This window comes from Pieris rapae, chromosome 3 (genome assembly GCF_905147795.1).
Source record: "Pieris rapae chromosome 3, ilPieRapa1.1, whole genome shotgun sequence".
In the NCBI taxonomy this organism is placed as follows: Eukaryota; Metazoa; Arthropoda; class Insecta; order Lepidoptera; family Pieridae; genus Pieris; species Pieris rapae.
In genome coordinates this window covers 6360132-6382821 of record NC_059511.1, presented here as the reverse complement: position 1 = coordinate 6382821, position 22690 = coordinate 6360132, and the positions used below count along the sequence as shown (strand labels likewise).

General features: G+C 32.6%; 3 protein-coding genes across 5 annotated transcripts in view; 2 read left to right on the top strand and 1 right to left on the bottom strand.

The window, feature by feature from the left end:
* Nucleotides 1–201: 201 nt before the first annotated feature.
* On the top strand, nt 202–5739 carry LOC110993317 (zinc finger protein 148). Its single transcript, XM_022259528.2, has 11 exons — nt 202–358; nt 428–695; nt 828–990; nt 1242–1318; nt 1630–1760; nt 1964–2103; nt 2259–3283; nt 3849–4012; nt 4451–4560; nt 5109–5213; nt 5624–5739. The coding sequence occupies exons 1-11, from the start codon at nt 326–328 to the stop codon at nt 5637–5639; spliced, it is 2232 nt and encodes a 743-aa protein (XP_022115220.2). The 5' UTR covers nt 202–325; the 3' UTR covers nt 5640–5739.
* Nucleotides 5740–5900: 161 nt separating this feature from the next.
* The window catches only part of LOC110993218 (Fanconi anemia group J protein homolog), a 47252-nt gene continuing 30462 nt past the window's right edge, over nt 5901–22690 (bottom strand). Inside the window, exons 4-19 of one of the 3 annotated variants that reach the window (XM_022259377.2) lie at nt 16835–16918; nt 15589–15721; nt 14146–14395; nt 13455–13679; nt 12785–12904; nt 11911–12005; nt 10720–10847; nt 10091–10204; nt 9680–9783; nt 9237–9425; nt 8408–8592; nt 7636–7729; nt 7063–7176; nt 6780–6904; nt 6292–6418; nt 5901–6047 (exon numbers count right to left, since the gene is read on the bottom strand). In XM_022259377.2, the coding sequence (XP_022115069.2) occupies nt 5946–6047; nt 6292–6418; nt 6780–6904; nt 7063–7176; nt 7636–7729; nt 8408–8592; nt 9237–9425; nt 9680–9783; nt 10091–10204; nt 10720–10847; nt 11911–12005; nt 12785–12904; nt 13455–13679; nt 14146–14395; nt 15589–15721; nt 16835–16918 (2189 nt within the window). In that variant the 3' untranslated portion in view covers nt 5901–5945. The remainder of the gene's footprint in view (nt 6048–6291; nt 6419–6779; nt 6905–7062; nt 7177–7635; nt 7730–8407; nt 8593–9236; nt 9426–9679; nt 9784–10090; nt 10205–10719; nt 10848–11910; nt 12006–12784; nt 12905–13454; nt 13680–14145; nt 14396–15588; nt 15722–16834; nt 16919–22690) is intronic. The other 2 variants (XM_022259378.2, XM_022259379.2) reach the window with 2 other exon arrangements.
* On the top strand, nt 17911–20247 carry LOC110993219 (fatty acid-binding protein, adipocyte). The gene is made up of 4 exons (XM_022259380.2): nt 17911–18058; nt 19197–19366; nt 19694–19804; nt 20067–20247. The coding sequence occupies exons 1-4, from the start codon at nt 17986–17988 to the stop codon at nt 20124–20126; spliced, it is 414 nt and encodes a 137-aa protein (XP_022115072.2). The 5' UTR covers nt 17911–17985; the 3' UTR covers nt 20127–20247.

Below are 22690 nucleotides of genomic sequence, written 5' to 3'. Positions count from 1 at the left end.
GCATGTTAATGAATTGTGACGCCAGTAACGGGATGTATGAATAATATTGTTCAATTCATGCAGTTTTTCATGAAGTGGATGCTTAGAAAACGGCATTGATTAGAACAAGAATCGATCACTTAGAAATTGTCTTCTTAACATTGATTACATATAACGATCATTATAATTCTCCCTTGTCTGTGCTACATTCCTCTAGAGTTTTAAAGTCTGTAGCGAGAATCGCTTATTGCGCCTATGGTCCATTAATTTTCTTGTAATTATTTACTAAAAGAACAATATCTGAAATATTTTTATTGTAATAAATCATTAAAATCATAAGTTTACAATGGAGTCTAATATATCTTTTTATAGTTTACCAGTAAGTATAAATTAGTTTATTGCTATAGAGAGTATTTTTTTGTTTACTTACGAGATACCTATAAAATAGTTTGTAGATTCGGAAAATTCAGAATCGGGTTTGTTTAGAAGAGGAAACGAATGTAATTTCGATATACATAATCCACTCTCTTCGAGCGGCGCTTTGTTAGGAGGCGACGATGTCCTCGCACAATTTCTCACAGACGGTCCCCTCGAAGAACCCGATCTTAACGGCCCGACGACCTTGCTCTGTGAAATCTGTAAAAAGAAGTTCGACAATGCTAAGAAATATTATGGCCATTTGCGAGTTCATTCCAAAGATAATTTGTGGGTTTGTGGTAAGAAATAATTATCATATTAATATCCTTTTATTTTGTACTGTAGTTGTGCTTTCCATAGTTTATTAAAATGTTTGTGTCAGGCTTACAACAAGATACTAAATATATTACTTAAGTTTACTTATATTTCAGATAAATGTCCAAATCAGAAATTTTCAATTAAACAAAACCTAATGAAACATTATCTAACTCATAAACCATTAGCTAGAGTATGGAAATGTCCACAGTGTTCTATGGTTTTTGAAGCTCTTTGGCGTTTACAACAACATCTTTTTTCTAAACATTTAAACTACAGGTAAACTGCTATAAACATTTTGTCTTCATTACTGCAGCTATTCATTTGGTGGTGGTGTAATTTTATATCTAATTTCTAAGAATTCTACTAATTTCGAGGATCCCATTCATTGTTACTATCATTTTAAAGACCAATTAATAAGCTTTCAAAAAAAAAAATCATTTGTTTACAAGTGTATTTTATATATAAGGCTTATATATTAAGGATGAATCTGTAGGTTGCTAGAAGTTATCCCAAAATATTTATTTTAGACCCCATAAATGTGATGTGTGTGATAAATCATTTCTCAAGGCCTCTGATTTGAAAAAACACAAAGACATTCATGATGGTGAGTTTTCAAAATTAATTAAAATATTTTTCATTATGGAAATGTATAAAATAATAAATTGTCAATTTTTTTGTCACAGAGATATAAACTACTATAATTATGACAAGTACATACATGCAAAATATTTGTATCATACATACAATTGTTATATATACATAATAATTGGCACCTAGGGAACTGAAATATTTTTTTAATTGTGTGTTTTGAATAATTTATGTAGACACAAGCAATACTTGCTAGTTATGGTAGAATTTAAATAATATTACATATTCATACAAATTTTTAGTAAAATAAATTAGTATTTTTTACAGGTTTAAATAGATTTTCATGCACCAAATGTCACAAAAAGTTTAAAGATAAATCTAATTTGAATCGTCACATGGTTTGTCATACTAAGGAGAAGAAATACTGTTGTTTGGGCTGTCAAAATAGATACTCCCAGGTATAATTGCAATCAGATACAATAAATTGTGAATATAAATTAAAGTATTTTTGTAATGTAAATTTACAAGTATTTAATAAAATCTTAAAAAAAAACATATCTTAATATTAATTTAATTATTTTCATCAAAGATATTTTAAAATTGATTGTAGCAATTATGCAAGATTTGAAGTATAAATATGTATTTATGTATAATATTTTAGCTGGCTACATTAAAACGTCATCAAAAAACTTGTACTCAATTTGTAGACACAGCCAAAGACAAAACTACTAGAAAAAACTATTGTCGGGAATGTGGCATGTCTTTTCAGTATAAGAGTGCATTGTTGGAGCACTGTGTCAGGTAAGGGAAGGGAGGGATTTTTCTGTTCTAGAGATGAGTAGTATTGTTTGTTTTATTTTAAATAATATCAAACCTTATTGTATAGCTAAATTAACAGGACTTGCTTCTGAAAAAAATTTTACTGTTCTGTTACCAGTATTTTTATTTCTTCACAGGCAACACACAGAAAATGGAACAGATACAAAACAAAATACTGATGGAAATAAAATTGAGAATATTGTTGATGACATACTATCAGTGGAAGATGATTACATGACTATGTCAACAAACCATGAAATATTAAATACTTTTAATAATAATACAAGTTATTCAAATGCTACTCCAGATGATAATTTAATGCAAATAGAATTTTTAAAAGATATGAATCAACTACATTCCTTAGATGACGAGTTCCTATATAATGATTTAGATTTTGACAGCTTACAAAATAGCCAAATCTTTAATATGAACACTAATGATATGGATTACAGTGGCAATGGGGAAATATTTGACTATACAATAGGTAGCAAAAGTATGGATCAAGATTTGATGAATGCTCTTGGACGAAATGATAATTTACCTGAAGATTTATTTAATTTAAACACATTTCCTGATAGGCCAGACATACCTCCCACTTTGCCTGATGAGTGTGCCACTATTTTCGAAAGCGATGTTGATTTAGAAGCGAGTACAAATTTAGCCGCAAATTTAAATCAGCTTATTGGGGAAAATACTGTGCAGTATATTTCTACTGAAGATGATGATACATTTATCATAAGCCTAAACAGTGAAATCGACGCCGAGAAATTACAAGATATGTTAAATATTGATGTTGAACTAGTCAATAGTGAAGAAAAAATCGAAATGGGTTTGATAAAGGACGATTATGTAGTTAAACAAGAAAATAATCTCTTGAATAACATAGTACCAGTCATTATTAAAGTAGAGCCAGAAAACGTAAACAATTCAACAGGGACAAATGAGAGTAATATTAAAAAATATAAAAATGCGTTTAATAAAAACATAGTTTTGATTAAAATAGGAGAACAAAATAAAACTTGTAAAGTGGAATTAGATGAAGAGAATTTAAATATTAAAGAAAGTAGAGACAAATCCTGTAATAATAAAAAGTCAGTGGAGTTCATTTGCAATACTTGTAATAAAGTTTTTACCAAAAAGGATAATTATAAATCTCACATAGGTAAGTGGGCAGAAAATGTGTTACAGTATTTTTCAAGTAAAAAAATATTTTAAAATTTCATCATGAACATGATGACATTTTGACTTTATACTTTGATTAGTGTCTTCTAGCCCATAGCATTTAGATGCAAACTCATATCTTTACGCATCGGTAGTAATACCAATATATTCTACTACCAAGATAATGGAAATAGTATTTATAAAGACAAAATTACAATTAATTGAAAAGTAGTCTAGTAACAGCTCCGCTCAATCGTAGTTTTATGTGAATTATACTAATAACCGAAAGACAAAATAGTTATTTTATTTTTGTGTTTTCAAATAGAAACAAAAATAATAATATTTTTAAATATGGATTGTCTATCTGTTATTTGAGCCTGATGATGTATAATGGTGTATGTTTATTCAATTATTACTCGCAATCTAAAAGGCCATATCCTTGGATAAGGTATATTCTTAGTTCGAGTTACATCATCACGGGTTAGCAGTTTTGCATACTGTATGGGAAATTTACACGGATTTTCGTACTAATGTTGGCAGATTAATTATATTTTAAAATATTACAGCAATTCATAATCCGTCCCTTCGTCGTCATCGTTGTGACGTATGCGGCGTTCGCTTTAGTTACCGTTCGACACTTAATAAACATCATGCGGCCGCCCATGAGCCGCGGACCTTGCCGGATCACACGTGCCCGCACTGCCCTTCACATTATTCCGCTGCATGGATGGTAATTTTATTTAATGCATTCTTAATTATATGCTTTTTTAGGTATTAATGCGAAGATATGATTCGTTTTTTGGTTGGATCAAATAACTTTATATGTGTAAAATACGTATTGTTGGATAATCGGTCCAGCCGTTCAGGCGTGATGCCGTGACCAAGGGAAATAGGGATACATTTATATATATATAGATTTATTTATTTAAATAAAATATTTTTGATTAATATTAATATTTATCGTTAATCACTACTGCATTTTAGTTATTTTTTCTCCATACTCCAAAGAAGTATAACTTCTAACGCGTGTACATAAGTACACACCTTTTTTTGCTTTTATACATTTTTAAGGCTCCTAGACCTTTATAAAATGAATAGAAATCTAACCTTACAAAAATATGTATATAATGCGTAAATTAATTTGTAATTTATGCGTAATTTTTGACAGTTAAAACAACATATCGAACGTTCTCACGAGGGTATAACACGTTTCGAGTGTGACGCAGAAGGTTGCGGAAAGCGGTTCTTCAAAAAGTGCGATCTCGTGGTGCATCAACGGTATGATATTTTCCAGTAAATATCTGAAAAGTGTGAATTAAACTTAAGAATTAATCAAATGTTTTAGAATTTTAAACTTTTTTTTTTCTTAAATTGATATTTCTTTTCGTAAACTTGTATTGTGACGTAAGAAACTAAACGAAGGTTTATTAGGTAAATTAAATAAAAATAAATCAGTGGCACTACAACCTTTTTAGGTCTTGGCCTCAGATTTCTGAATCTGTTTCATGATCATTTTTAAATCTAATAGGCAAGTAGGTGATCAGCCTTCAGTGCCTGACACACGCCGTCGCCTTTTTGGGTGTAAAACATGTCGGTTTCCTCACGATGTTTTCCTTCACCGATCGAGCAAATGTTAAATGCGCACATAGATAGTCCATTGGTGCACAGCCGGGTATCGAACTTACGACCTCAGGTATGAGAGTCGCACGCTGAAGCCACTGGGCCAACACTGCTCTCTTATTAGGTAAATATTTACATGAAACGTATGTAAGAAGTTGTTGTTCCCATGTACTTGCAATTCTATTACGTAATATTCTGGTTTTAAGGTATCACACGGGCGAGCGGCCATTTTCGTGCGACATATGCAAGCAGCGTTTTCCACACATATCACATCTTAAAAGACATGAACGCACCGTCGACTGCACTAAAAGGTAATTAGATATTGAAGTTTCGGGGGTATTTAAAGATTTAGCGCCCTCAACAGAATAAACAAAAATGTCTTTTATCAGATCTCGTATTAATATTCGTATTTGTAGTTTATATTTATATATATATATATATATTATAGACCCTTTTGATCGCTATTTTTGATAGATAGCTAGATCTATATAGTTCTGTAGCGTAAACTATGAGTTTAACAAAGTTTTAAGCCCCCAAGTTGGTGCAAAGTATGAGAGAAATCTCGCTTTGCACTGGAGGTGCAAAAATAAATGGAATGTATATGTTTTAAAAGAAAACACCTAATTATTTGGACAATCCCTTTCACAACATAGACAAAAAAAGTCGCACTTTTAGTTGTAACCTTAAATTATATTGGAATAAAGTTTTCCTTTCTTTTCAGGATTCGTAAGAAATGAAGTTACGTCTGTTGAAAAAATGAAGTAAAGCTGTATGCCCGTATAATCAATAATAATAATAATGTATATAAATCACATGACGAATAAAAAATTTACTTAACATGTGTCTTTTTCTCCAAAATATATTCCTTTTTAAAATCATATTATCCAGGTCAAACGGATTTTTCCAAAAATGTTCCAACTAGTTTGGATGTCGTCAATTACAATGGTATCGATCGTACTTTACCCTATTCATTGTTGAGTTTTGAAATGACAACAAAATTAAAAAAAAATCAAAATGTATTTATTCCATATTATTAAAATTAATCACGTGTCTTCAGTTTCTTGTATCTTCATATGTTGCATGAACGACTCTAAACTATTGGCACTGCTCAACAGGCTTTCAAATGTGTGGTGATTTTTGTGTAGCTGAAAATAATAAAACATTGAATAATTAATAAGATAAATAAAGTGAAATTGATCTTAAAATTCAATCAAAGCTGAAACTTATTCCTGAGAACTCGTATTAATTGAAAACCTAAACGTACACATAAATCACGGCCATAGTCGACACTTAAAGCAAATTTGACATACAAACTGTGTGTTAAAATCCAATAAGTTTTTGATATACAGATGCCTCCTAATCAAAAACATTATTAAAATATGTACTCACATATTCGCGCACCCACTTGGACAGTTGATCTGAGTACTGAGGTTTCTGGAACCTTCCATCGACGAGCAAAACTGCTCCCCAGTCCATACGGTGTCTGACGCATCTGCCTACCGCCTGGTTCAGGGGCCTGGAATTAAACATTCAAGAAAACTTCTCAGTCGTTCGTTGCTTGTTTTAAAAACCGTTGTAGGAAAGGTCTAAACATTTTTGAGAGATAAACTTGTATTACAATTTGTATTTGATTATAATTGTATTATAATCTGGTGTCCCGATAAAGTTAAGTTTTAATTGCTTTTAATGAACTTTTTAATATGTATAACAATTCGACGAGGATGAGGATATGCATAATTCTTAAAGAATTTTCTTGATAAGAAAAATTGCCTTGTTAGAATGTAATAAAAAGTCTTTAAATAAATATTTGTCGAGAAACGAAGACATATTTGGAGTTATACATTGAGACGCTGAAATAAATTCTTGAAATATCTCACCTAAAGGCCTGCACTTGCAGCCACTCGCGTCCTTTAAGAAGATTTCTTTCTTTCTGGTATTTATCATTATATTTCATCTTTTCTTTTACAGCCGTTTCAAAAGTGTTTGGATAGGGTATACCAATCTGAAAAATTCTTTTATATTCTTAAATATTTACGGTTCGTTTAAAATAAATAAATTGTGAAAAAACATTAGACATTATAAGCAAATAGATCAAATACAGTTAAAAAACAAACATTAAAGGTGTAGTTAGGAAAAAACATAAGTCATATTAAATCTTACGGCAATGACAGCTCTCGCTTGATGATCTTTGAAGTCCATACCTTCGGAGACTTTACCTCGGTACACTGCAAATAGCAACGCGCCACGCGAAGATGCTGCAGATTCATAATAATCCTGCAGATTTTTAATAATAAATTTTAAATGTCCTATTATATACGTATATTTTAACCTAAGCCTCCTGTCGTAACATTTGGAGCCAGATTAAAAAAAATAACAATTGTACTAATTTAAATGATTGGGCTCGACTTGGACTAAACATTGGCGATATTTTATATCGGGATACTGAAATCATAAAATGAATAAAAGTAAAATATATGATTTCTGATCGTAATAAATATTAAAAATTATACCTATTTTTTATATCATTACCATTAATTTCTAAATACTTAGTTTTTAAGGGAATGCAAAGTAAGCTAATAACGGAAGCCGAACGATAGCATAAGGCTTTTATATTTGCGTGAAAAATAACATTAACACATTTAATTTAGATCGCTGTTCGTGATTGTATAGCTGTTCTTTTACGATTCTTGAATCTCCGAGTTTATAAGTAGAAAAATTCATAGTGATACTAACCTCCATAATGTCGTTATGATCTCGAACATTCCGGCCCTCTTGAAACACATTTTTCATGGATTCCAACATATTCCAAATGCCGGTATCTTGCCATCTGGGATAGAAAAACACATTCAAACTAAATCCTGGTTTTATATGAGTTCCTATATCAAGATCAAATCAACGTGAGCGTTATATTCTCAATCTAACGTTACCCAAATATGTGTGCTACGAAAGGTAACTTGATTATTAAACCGAACAAATATAGATTATTCAGATATTATATCTGCACACTTTGATGACTTTCTTCATCTTTTAATGATCCTTCATTATTGGAGGTTGGCCGTCAGTCTCATGAAGCTTGTCTTGTCCTGTGCCTTATGCAGACTTTTTAAATATTACTTACTACTAGGGAAAAATATTGAGCAGTGGTTTCCCGTTGCCTTCTGCTCCTGACCTTTAACGCATTATTCTATGTTAGTTATATAAGTCTATATTTTTATCTAGTAATCAGTAATCATGAAAAAGGCTAACAAAGCACAGAAAATTATACGCTTCAACAGACAACCTTCTTATATTTGACATAGTATAGCTACTATTTGAGAGTCAAAAGAATAGATTTTTTTCAAACAAGCAGATTATATATGCGACGCAGTATGTACGTACTTAAAATTAATACGATAGTCATCTACGTACACAAAACCTAAAAAACAAAACAATCCAATGCCAACTGCAATGATAATTACAGATTGGCATAATTTAAAGTTTACTTAGCAGTAAATAAAAAACCTACCGTGTGATTAGTTTTTTCATAACCCAATAAGACGGCAGGAAGCAAAGCACTCCCGAGGGGGTGATGCTACACACATGTACCACGATTTTTCCAAGCGCGTCTTGTATGTGCACTTGTTGCAACTCACTGTAAATGCACTGTAACGGTGATCCATCCGGGCAGGTAGATAAACTTCCAATCCATACCTGTTAGTAAAAATGATTTTTAAATTGTGATACACTATCGCTTACATCGTCGTATTTGAAATTTATTGATTCATATAAGAGTCATACTTAAGGCATAGTCTCGATTGAAATTTATCCAAACAAAAATAAATCAAATATTGTTGATATGAATTTAATTAAATCATCACCATACACGGTGTTAATATGGCAACATTTGAATAGACTTATAATTAATTTATTTATTTATTTACACTTCGTTGCTAAAGAAACACAAATAACACAATATATATAAATTACAAGGGATGCAACGGGCGGCCTTATCGCTAACAAGCGATCTCTTCCAGGCAACCCTAATAATATAATATATTTAATATATAATTAATAGTTTTAAAAGTAATAGTTATTATTTTAAAGGCCGGCAACTCACCCACTAAAATGGGTGTCTACGGGCTACGATGACTGCATTTTTTGGGCGTCCCGTAGGCTCGTTTGCCCCCCATTTTTAAAAGAATTAGTCTCACAACTATTGTCGATAACCAGTCGATAACCAGTCTAAACGCTGACATATTTATTTTTTATTCTTTATATTTTGATGACTTATAAGTTATATAACCTTATTGTATTAAAGGCTTTGAAGGCCAATTAATATTTAGCAGTAAACTCACCCGATCGCTGGATATGATATGCCTGGGATTAGCTTCTAATGGGAACTTAGTTCCCAGCTCCGAATGCATACTGATTAATGGAGCCAGCGTTCCCGAGGCTATGATGATGGACCTCGCTGGCTTCAGGGCTTCGAACACCACCGCAGGGTTCATACAAATAAGACGAAGGCACAGTTCTTCTTTGTCTAACTGGTGAAAGAGTATAGCAAGTTTAAAAACAAGCTATGGCTTAAAAGCCAGTACTTTAAGTTCTGATCCAAGCTGATTGCCTCGCTTAATTGATTTGAGATTAATTTTGAGAGTTTTTTCTTGTTTTCATTCCGTTTTTGTATTGACTAATTAATGAAGATAAAAAGTGTAAGCGGTAGAACCAAAAGAAAATTGGAAATCGGGAAATAAGTATTATGCTTATTTATATATACATATATATACTGTATACGTACATGATTATTTTTGAAGTGTCTACGTGATATGTCTGGTATCTCGGTTCGCTCAAGTGTGGGCACGAAGTCATCGATGTGACGACCACCGTCACGCAATAAATACCCTTTAGAAAAAAAAGTGACATTTAATTTTTTTATATATTTGTTATCGTAGGTACTTTTTGCTATATTCACCATAAAATTTGGCATAAAGAATACTTTAGTAAAATGCAACTAAACTTATTTAATTTTATACACGATAAAAAGTGTGATGGGATGTTATTGTTCTCAGAACTAGACCTCCTGGTAGTCTTGCGAACGGATGGCGTAGTTTTGCTCTTTCGCGAATTTTGTAAACGTTTTTGACATTCATAAGCATGCCTTAAGTCGCATCTGAACTGAATAAATAAATTTGATTTTGATTTTGATTACCCAGCAATGTATTGATGTTCTCAACGAGCGTGCCCGTAGATTGCGACACGCCCATCAACGTACGAGGATCCTCACGGAGTCGCCGACAAAACATTTCCGCGTGATCACGAAATTCTGAAACCGAAATGAATGATTGATGAAATAAATTTTTTTTTTAAAAGTTTTTAATCACGTTTTAAACAATGCTTCGTCCAATTAAGACAGTACAGAAATAGTAGAATTTATTTCATTATATTAATAATAAAACTTTATATGAGTTCCATGTACAATTTCTATAGAGATTATAGAACAGGGCAAAAGGGTAGAATCCGATGTTAAGTGATACTGCTGCCGGTAAAGCGCGTCAAAAACTACCTTAAAAACGCTCAGTTTTTGACAATGAGTCACGGATGGATTTCATAATCCGCCTCGACGTCCAATGATGAAAACCAGACGATGATCTTAATATTTTACTTTTTTACAATAACTATTAGGGATATGCATTCTTAGATATAGATATTTCAATGGACGCCATTAATTCTATGCGTACAGACTACATATTAATAACAAAGTTCAGATTAAACATATACATAACTGGGAAAGCCTCTATGGCTTTCGACAACAAATTTGACAACAAATTATAGACATACCAGAATAATGTGAAAGGCCAATAGTATGATTTTCCAACGTATTCAGAAAGTGTTCCACCACCCACGTGTATTCAGCTTTGTCGTTGTTAACTGGGCGATTGTTGATTAATGGCATCTGATTCACGAACCTAGAGGTAAGAATTACAATTATTTATGTGTCTAAAGTAGATTCCTGTTTTTTCTTCCTTTGACCGAAAAGAAGACCAATGAAGAGGTGCTGGGTATGGTCGGAGAATAAAAAAACCTGCTGAGTACCATTGAAAACTGAAGAGGGAAGATGATTGGACACCTGGTGCGACACGACAACTTCTTTAGGACCATCTTGGAGGGGAAGATAAAAGGCAGGAGAGGATGAGGAAGACCAATATTGGCTTACTTAGATCAGAATAAGGGAAAAGCTGAGATCGTGACGTACCAGGAGTTGAAGACACTGACGCATAACCGCAATGAGTGGCGATTAAACCTCAGACAAGAGCCCAGCTCTTAAATTTTATAATGATGATGAAAAGTAAATAATGTAAAATTTCAAAATATACTTAAATAATATTACTATATCCTCAATGTTCTTTATTTTAAATAATGAAACAAAATTAATTCCAAGACAGGTACTAATCAAAGTCTTTTTGTTTCTGTTTTTCAGAGTTTCTGCCTGTCCGTATTCTTTAAGCTACCAATTTTTTTAATCAAGTGAGAAGTAGAGCGGTGTTATCTTAACTTCTAGGCATGTAAGTTGCATAGCGTTAAGGCCGTGCATTCGAGGTCCGTACAAATGGATTCGCTAATATATAAAAATCAATAGTAGGCACTAGTTAGCTTGCCATCGATAGAATAAAATAAAAATGAGAAAATTCTTTGTTTATAAGTTACCATATTCTTAAAATTGTTAATTTAAAATTAGTTTAAAGTTTTTCATACAATGGGTTGCCCAAATCAAATATCTTTCTAAGCAGTCATCAATTTCTGTTGTATACCTACATGATTTTTCCGGCAATTTGCGTCTAATAAATTAAATTAGCGTTAAGGACGGTGTGTAAACAACTTTTTTCGGATGTAATCATTAATGATTGACCATACGAAGTGGTCCCTACATGTCTTACATGGTCATGTTTGAATTGGTTGCAAGGTAAAAGATTACCAAAGTATTAAACAAAACAGATAAAACCGATAGAAAACGCTTGTTTAGGAACATACCATTGGTCCCAATTACTGAGAACTTTCAGCAGATGTTCAATATATCCCATTGAGTCCTGATGTTCGTATCTGTATTGTGATACTTTTTGAAGTTCCTGAAATGTTTTAACTTCAGTAAAGATTTTATTTTGCCAATTACGCTCTTCTAAGCATGAATAGGTCACGTTTTAACAGTAAATCAATGTCTAAATAGTCTAGTTATGTGAAGGAGAGTGATATTAACTACTTAACCTACTTAGCACAATTTTAAAAGCGGACACTAACCAAATCACTTATCGTAGACTTTATTTTATATAAGTATTAGCGACCCGCCCCGGCTTCGCACGGATGCAATGCTGATACTAAATACACTACAGAAAATCTGTGAACGTTGTATATAAAAATGTGGTTATCCATAAGAGATAGACATAACCATCACGGACTTTTCTGTAGACCTTTTCAATGTGTACAATACTTTGTACATTATTTTGATAAAACTCGTAGGGTTCAGCCTGCGTTTGCAATGTAAGCGGAAAAAATGTAATTATTTACGACATCACATTAGAAACCTCAAAAATAACAGTATTTCTCCACTATTTAATGGATGTTATTATACATATAAACCTTCCTCTTGAATCACTCTATCTATTAAAAACCGCATCAAAATCCGTTGCGTATTTTCAAAGATTTAAGCATACAAAGGGACATAGGGACAGAGAAAGCGACTTTGTTTTATAATATGTAGTGATGTGACGACGAAAAGACTGGTCCAAAAGGAACAAGAAACAAAGGAAGACCAATAGAGCGATGGGCTGAAGGGATCAAGAGGGTAGATGTCAATCAAATATACTATCATCGAATATATTTTTATTACTTGAGTCTATGAAATACTTACAGTAATGGCAGCTGTGACATTAGCACGAGTTATGGTAATCGTAGCAGCATCACGACACACGTCTTCTATGTTATGACCCTCGTCGATAATCACTATGTTGTCACTTACTTCTATTTGCATCTGCAAAAAATAATAAAATAGCCATTGTCCTGCTTTCTAAGTTTGAATTACGAACGTTTAAACGTTAACTTTTTAGTCTGTGTAAACATCTATGACATCAATATTATTGACGTTTACACAGACTATCGAATAAAAATAAAACAGCATACAGATTATAATAGTTTATTACGTTGTAAGTGATACTCATTTAACAGCAAGGAGTTGCAACTTATATATTTTACTTTGTTAATATAATTTTACAAGTTTTATGTGATGTAACGCTGCCAGATATTCTTTTGATTTACATATTGATGTTTTGCATGAAGTTCAATCCAAATTTATGATATTAGATAATATATGTACTAGTGAAACCAGTACATATGTATGTATATAACATTTTTATTTAATCTCCCAACCAATAATTATAGCGATTTTACACAGATAACATTGAATTTTCATCTGTCATTTCGAAGTGTATAAGGTGTTTGTAAAATCATACTGTACAGATTTTAAATTACAACAACTGCTCTAACCTCATTAATATAATAATTATAATTATTATTATACTCACACTGCTTCTAATACCAGGTTCTATAAGATAATTGTACGGACAGAAGATTATATTTGCCGCTGTAGCCATTTCCCTGGCAGCATAGTAGGGACATGCCTGTTTCTTCTTTCCAGCATTAACTAGGTCTTCTAAATCAAAAGTAGCTGGAAGACTCCTATGATTTAGAAGTTTTCTATTGTTGTAGTAGAGACAATTGCTAGAGTCTTTTTTATTACTCTCAAATGTCTGAAAATATTAAGATTTAATATAAACTTTTGGGTAATAGAAGATTAAAGTGTGTACTATGTGTGTGTGTGTGTAATATAGGACGTGAATGTCGAACTCCTTGGTTAAACGCCACATGCGTTACAGTACTATATTACCTCTCTCTACTACAGAGTATACTAACTGACCAATCTACTTTTAAGGTAAAAACTTTAGACAATATCTTCTTTGCCGTAACAAGATAGAAATCTACACTAACAATGGAGAAACTTAAATGTTGGCTAACTTCAGAATGTCGGTTTTTTGTGAAAATTTACTTTCATCATTTTTCCCCAACGCACTAAAAGAAGTACGTATAACTTCAAAAACTGTTATGGCAAATCAATAAAATCAAAAACATACCATTTCCTGTATTTATGATATGCCTTGACGAAATTCCTATATACATTTCAAATTAAATAACTTTTACCGTAAAATCATTTCTCACCTTTACACATCCCCGACACATGTCATTCTTCGATGGCCATTGGTGCCTATCAAACTCCCGTATGCAGCTGTATTCTCTACTTGACAGCACGGTCATCGCCGCCTCACCACTGTACACAGTTCTCGCGAATTCCTTCACCACTTGCTCTATCTGCTTATGGGTCCTCGCACCGTAGTAAATAGTCGGCACTCTGCAAGCAACGATCATCGAAGTGCGTACGCGCAGATTGTCGACTAGAGCGTACAGCTTTCTGTAAGCCATCACCAAATTCATGCAAATACATATAAAGTACATATATATAATTTTTTTTAAACTACATACAATAATTACGGTAAAGTAAAAATTTCAAAGTATCAAATTTAATTTAAACAACATTTTGTATACGTACTACTAAAATACAACTATAAAAAGCGCCAATATAGGTACAGCCAAAATTACATAACTAATTGTTACGAACTTTAACATGCAAAAACAAGTAACTTTTCGTTCTAAAACTAACAAAACATGCAAAGTTTAGAAACAAAACATAAACCTTCATGCATTTAAACAATATTCAAAATGCAAATCAGTGCCTCGGGACCTCAAACTGAATATGCTAAATTCAGTCACAGGATATCCCTTACTAATAAAAACTAACAATAAATAAATAAATACTGATACACTTGTGTATAGAGAGAGAGAGATGTATTATATAATAATATAATACATCTAGAAAAGTAACTTCACAATAATACAATATTATTATATATAAATCTGCTGTCTCGATGTTTGTCCGCGATGGACTCCTAAACTACTACTAAATTTGCACACCATATGCAGTTTGATCTAACTTAAAAAATAGGATAGCTTACATCTCAATTTATACCCGCAATATTATTTTATTGCAAATATTTGATTATTATATGATACAATTTTAACAGATGGCGCTGTGTTAAAAGTACCAACCTTTAGTATAAGGTATCCTACCGTTTGAAATAGTTTACTACTATGTAATATAACAAAAACATTAGCCTCAGCAACGCTTGGCCGAGTCTGCTAGTAATCGAATATATATATTATGACTTTCATAACAAACCGAATTTAAAATTTATAGCACAGTTTAATTAATAAAATAAACAAAGAAATATATCATTATTATAAACGCCTTTTTAAAGGACCAATTTGCAATGCCAATAACGGTTAATGATAGATCACGATGAATTGTAAATGATGTCTGTAATTTTTACTTGTTTTAGAACCAAAATAGTAATTATATTAATAACATGTAATTCTAATAAGAATGCAACAATCCATATTGGAAATATTATATTTTTATTTTAAGTATATATCTTGAAATACGTATGTACAAATAAAAAGGATCCTGTGCAACGTGTTTAATAAGCTTAGGGGAACAAAATATTGTATTTATTTCGAAAACATCCATAAAAGGTGTCTTATGCCTACCTCACATCTTCTGGTGTGCTCGGCTCCATCACCTGTATTTTCTTTTCCGGTGTCGAAGGTAAATGCGGTGACCCATCATTCCTGCTGCTACCAAGACGAGGTTTCTTGTGAACTGTCACCAAACCGCTATCACCTGAAATGTTAGAAATGGAAACTGAAGACAGATTTACAATTTTGGCGAACTCAAAAATGTTTCATGAAACTATTGCTATTTTATTTACTTTAAATTAAGTTTATGACTTAAATACTGCATTTTCTGGTAACGGTCGGACAACGGTATTTCTATACGTCAACAAAACGCATATAGGTACTAACTAATTATATAAATATAATTTCATCTAAAATACAAAATCACCTCACAATTATGAAAAAAAGCAGAAATGGATTTAAAATAATACAAAGCTATTTCAATTGATCGTTACTTAAAACATTGCAACGTTATGTTATGTTTTTTTTTAATTTAACTTTATTATAATAAAGGCTATCAGTTGAAAATAATGATCAAACTATCGTTTAGATTTAACATTTATGTATATCATTATGTCATTGTTTTAAATAATGTATCCATTACTTTGTTATAAAAGTATGTACATACGGCTGAAGCAGTATTCCACAGCTAGTAATATATTTAAAGACGCACAGATTGCATCAGCAATTCATTAATGCACTACGAACCGAACGAGTGCAATTCAAAATGGCGCCGTGCGATGACAATGACGCCATTACGCGGATTAGGTCGTCGCAGGCGCTCACCCTAATGAAAGTATTGCACCACCCTAGCTGCTATTGAAATGCATCCACCGTGACATATCAAGCATTTTTTTAAGTATTTATTTTCTTCATCTAGGCCTAACTAAGCTAAGTGCGGTCTTTAGCTGCGCTATATATGTATGTTTAAACGACACATGAGCACGGCTTTATGATTCACTTCAGCGTATAATTTTACAGAATACGCGTGGTTTTTAAATGCACATTTTATACTTCGAATACGGTGAATTTATAACTATACTATATATAATATTTATAACTATGTATCTCAATACGATATTATCTACTAATGATTTCTAAAGAATCCAATAAATGCGAGAGTGGGTTAAACATTTTTAGCTTCAACGGGTAAACGTGTAAATAGTAGGTTTACCTATTGCAACATGCAATAACGCCTTGAAAACAACTTCATCGAGTTCAGTTATGTGTGGCTTTAAGATCGTTATGAAAAAAAAATAACTGAAAGATTTGAATTCACCTTCTGAGCTGTCATTTAAAGGTTCCTGTCTTTTAGTACTCGAACTGGCTTCATAATTTTGTGAGCTATATATAGTTTTGCTGTCTGAAACAAAATAAAAAATATATGAGCAAAAGCGACGTTTTAAATAACTAAAATCACAAATAATATTATCATGTGATTTTAGCTGAACATACATGAAAATTCTTATTGGAAAAGAGAATTCTAGCATTAGGAAATACATATATTTTATTCGTGCGACGACAACCATACATTTATTTTCTAAAAAAAATATTTATCAGAAATACATCCAAGCGTTTCTTTGATTAAAACTATGCATGCGTTTTTCAGTTGACAAGCTTCAATATTTGTAGTTCATCCCTTAGATCTGGAATTACAAAACTATCCTATGATGTTTCTTTCAAAATCGTTATCAAGTGCAATAGTTATAAGTTTTTAAATCCTTTGGTAGGATTATAAATAAGTTACGACCAAGATATTTATTTTCAGAGAAATTTATATATATAGGAATTAAGTAGAAATAGGAAAATACGAAGAAGAAATATAAGATAAGGATACATTTGATAAGATGAATTGGCCAGAGTTTCTCAATCCTATGATGTATAAAGTTAAAAAATAATAATAATTTTTATATGGATTGTTATAAGAACGGGCTGTGCGCTAAGGAAGAGATAGTTTTCATAATATTTTTTATAGAAAGAAGAAACACTGGAAAATACTTCGAATAAACGAAAACCATAAACTTAAATAAAGGTCATACTCCTCTCAAAGGCCGGCAACGGCCACTTAGGTACGAAAAATGGACCTTAAGGTATCCACAGGCTGTGGCAACTGCCTTTTATGACAGTCTCGTTATCACACTGTGCCTTATCATTTAAAAAACTTCTATGTCGCAAGGGTGTACACTGTACATTTTAACTTTTTTTTATTTAGTACTGTAACAAAATGTCCTATTTGGTTCACTGAGAATTGAGATAGTATCTTTAAAACAAACATATTACAAGTCGCCGATTTCTTTAAAATAAATATTTACGTAAAATAGATTAGGAATCATTGCCCTTTAAAGATAAAATTCTTATCAACAGTGATACATTTTGAGTCAACCATTAACAATAGTTATATAGAAAACAAAGAGAAGGTTAACGGATGCAATGGAAGAGTTTTTGGAGAAAGAGTATGTGTTAGTGGATAGTGAAAATTTTGAGGATTATCTTATTTTTTTGGGTATGTTAAATATTTAAGTTTCATATCAATAGATATTTTTATCAATAGATAATAATCTATACTTATAAAGCCGAAGAATTGTCTATCTCATGTCCTACTGGTTTAAATTGAATATTATTTTGTGTTAGATAAGAAAGTTAAAATTTTATTCAACTAAGGGATTAGTGGCATAAGCGTGCGGCCCTTATCCCTGAAGTCACATCAAAGCACTTGTCCCTACGGTGAAATCACTTTATTATATTGAATTGATTACTAAAGCCTTTATAAAGAACTTACATTTGTATGTGTCTAGTTCATTTTTTAACTGAAACTTCTAATGGGACTTTCACAAGGTTGCGTTAAACCTTTAACGCTCTTGGGGACGGGGAACAGAAAGACAGAGCGAAAGTGAATGCTTCATATTTTCAATTACAAACTCAAACTCAAAAATATCTTTATTCATATAGGTAAACATGTACACTTATTAACGTCAAAAAAAACGAATTAAATTTTTTGTAAATTTACATTTACAAACAGTTCGCAAGTCAAGGGCGTAGAGCGGGTAAGAGGGTACACAATACGAATTTCACTTCTTCCGCGCGGAGGGACTTAACGCATTATTTTAGTTTCATAAGACATGCCAGAGCAGTGTTCTACTGTAAAAACATTGTGGGAAAACCGGCATGTCTCAAATTTAAAAATCGATGACATGTGGCTAATCACCTACTTGTCTATAAAATAAAAATAGATGAGGAAACCGGTGGAATCTCAGGCCATGACTCATTTAGTGTTGCAGCACCATTGGATTAATATTCACACACTGATACCAAATAAAAAAAATAAAAAATAAAAAGTTTCTTTATTTGACCCAAAACAAATACCACATTACACATATTACAATATTCATTGTGGTCAACCTTATATATAATATACATCTATGAGCACTAGCGTTTAAACTAGGCCTAGCCTGTACCTTAAACGCTAGTTTCTTCCAGTGTCATCAAGAAATTGGCCAAACTGTTTGCCATTGGACGTTTATTTTTGTTCATTTAACCAAAAGGAGGTGGAATCAAATTTAAATTGTTGTAGTTAGTTAGATTGGTGTAAGTGTGAACTTCGACAAAATATTTTTATTTTAAATCTTGTGAATGAATTACAGGTATAAGTTACATAGCGCGCAAGGCGGCGTTATCTCTGCGGCCGCGTCAGCTGTTAACAAAAGACAATGAGGGTAGATACACGTTAAGCTTCAAATCAAAGTTAGTCAACTCAACCGTGTCATTCGTTCCAGGGCAGGAGTTTGATGAAGTTAAACCTGATGGAGTCAAGGTATCAAGTTTGCAATTGAAATTTTATATCGCCTTTGTAGCTGTTGCTTAGTTTATTCAAGCCCGTTTATATTCCGGGTTCGATCCTGGGTTCCGGTGACACTATAATTGTTCTTATTTGTATCTAAATGTAATACTTTTACTATTTGTAGTATAGTCTCTAAATTGAAATTGATTTTTAACAATGATACGTAATTTATACATTTTCATAAAATCGATTTATCACAAATCTATGACATAGGGTTAGATTGCTTGTATTTAGTAAATATATGTATTTATAACCCTTTGACTGAATTTATTTAAACACGATAACATATACCTTTGGTAGGTGAGAGCATCAATAGAATTCGAAGGGAATAAATTAATTCACACACAAACGGAAGCTAACGGCAGAACCGCTCATCACATCCGGCAGTTTTTTGCTGATAAAATGATTATGGTATGTTTTGCAAGTTTTACCGGACAAGTTAGCAATAAGTAATTTATCGTGGAGACTGTTATTTGTCATTGTTCAGACTAACACAAATTACGTACACAATATAAAAGTATACGTGCGTCATAGGATAAATGCATGACTATTTAGTATATTAATAGAAATAAATATTATTAAAATTCAGTAAGACAAACAAAATTTTCGAAATTACAATTTGTTCCAAGTCATTCTGGAAACTTACACCAGCTTTTTTTGTTTTTTTTTTCAGACAACCACGGCGAATGGTTTCGATAAAACAGCAGTCCGTTACTTTGAGTTGGTTAAATGATCTGAAAATAATTCTTAACAGTCGATTTGAACGTCCAATAAGGACGCAATAATCTAAATTTGAGTATATTACAATTAAATGTGTATAATTTATTTATTACGTAATAAATCAATAAATTTCAGTCACTGTTTACTTTAATAAACCGTGATTATTGATTATACACACACTTTTGAATTCGTGTCATTGAAAAATATCTACAAACTGATGGCGTACATTTAAATCAAGCCTGTGCAAAAATGGGTTAATTTTCTATGTGGCAAATATATAAGGCAAACTGGTATGTCTTCAAAAAACCCATAATAATGTACATATTTTAGGCGAAAATGATCACTTGTCTGTTAAAGATAAAAATGATCAAAGAGAAACGGACGCAATCCGTAGCTCTGAGGGTATAAGATAGCGCCATTAGGTTATTATTTATTTTTATATGGCAGTACCAGCCATGACTTCATGTTGTAGAGTATGATTATTTTTACATTAAATACAATATCGCAAGACTAGAATAAAAACCTAAGTGGATTAATTAATAAGCGAGTACGAATACTCCAAAAGCTAGTAAGCCGATCAGAGTTCCACACGACCAAGTGACATCAAAGCCGTTGAAATTTAATTACAACTCAAATTCCTACTATTAACCGCTATCAAGTGAACGTTAGAATAATCAAATTCTCGAAGTAATCCCCATATCGACTTTCACTCAAAATCTCTAACAACCGAGAACATTCTCTCCGGGCCACTTTCCAAAACACGATTCCCTATTCCATTAGACCCTCTCGAAGTTATCTCGCGTTATTTACATCGCCTGACCGTACCGTCTTATATAGTGGGGTGCGATGCCGACCCTTATGTGTGGGGTGGTACATAAGTGAGCAATAGGCCGTGTGTCCTCGTTTATAAGGGTGGTTTTGTGAAGGGTGGAGAGGTGGGGTGAGGCGGGGTGGTGTCGCGGTGTCGTTACCATGGCAACGCGGCGCCCGGACGCCGGATCGCGACGCCCGCAGTGTCGGCCGCCGCACCGCCCGCCCCCGCTTTCCGCCCGCCGCCAAGTGACACGCGCAGCGAAAAGCACAAACGCCCTACCTTTGCGAACACTATCATTTTAATTTTTTGCGGACTTACACATGTTCTTTGCGTTGAAAATTACTTTCAAACCAGAATGAAGGAAAGCTTATTGTTGGTATGTATATGCAAGCAATAACATCCAGAAAAGTACATTAGAACGTAAGTTACTTCAGTATCTGTAGCACAAAGGAAAACGGACCATCTTTGTTAACAGTCTAAACTCGATTTTTAAATATGATTTTTTTAATAATATTAAATATCAAAAAAAAATACACGGCGAGTGTTCTTGCTCGTAGTCTTAATTACTGATCGTCGCCTGTCTTGAAAACCCCGATACGTCGATTTGCTACATCCACACCACTCAAACCTCAGCTTGTCTTAGAGCATTCGGGATGTTGAGAAAAATAATTGTCTTAATTTGGTCAGACGAACGGCGATGGAGCCCAACTTTTCATGTCATCACTCCTCCCATTATCCGTTTGTAAATGATACAACTATCATCTGTCAACACAGTCTTTTGGTTCAGAATAATCGTTATGGTTCTATTTGTAGTTCATGGTATTCGCTACATTGTCCTCCAACACCACATTTCAAATACCTCTATCTTTGCACCGCACGAAATGCCCAGGCTCTGATCCATACAAAAATATGAAAAATACCAAAATTCTGAGAAGTGTCTTATTAATTTTTTAAAGCCCGTTAAGAAGGTTGTGTGATATAAGTTTACATTTCAATCTTTAAAGAAAACTTCACTAAAATTGTTAAGGATTAATACTTTACTATTGCAAGTACTTTCTTGTATGACAGCTTATCTGGCGGTAGAACTTTAAAATAGCAGAGAGAAAACTGAAGAAAATAGTAATATAACATTTTTCGTAACTAGGCTAGATAAATGCATAGTATTATAAGCGAAACATAGTTCTAATGTTATCTTATCCATACAGATCTCATGGACACCCTAGCCACCCACCCTAAGTCAGGTCGAGGCAGCCTGGGGGGTGGGCTAGCACCTTTTGTTTAGGCCCCCTCCCTTTCATTTACTCACAGCGCTCTCAATGTTGTTTGCAAAAGGTTTAGGTGCCTAAATGTGAAGGGAAATGTCACGTTTTCACTTTTTAAGCGCCCTTTGTTGAAAAATATTGCACTCTACAAATATATCTCGACAACTCTTATTAGAATTTAAGTGCTATTCAGGATGTTTAGGTTTCGAAGCTTAAATCGAATAATGGAAATATACGCAATAAAAGTATGGAATTAGACTGTTATGTATCAACTATGAATGTATGAAGCAACGTATGATTTATATGACTGTTTATATAAAGAGGTAAAACAGACATTCTTAGAATTGAAAAAATAATCATTGAGATGCTAATATAATAACTGTAACTTTTAGGAAATGTCGCTTGCTTGTTGAGGTTAAGTCAAATACCAAAAGTGTTCGACATTCAATCTCGCTTTTTAATATTTTTTTATTTTTGAAAGTTTATTAATAGAAATAGAGG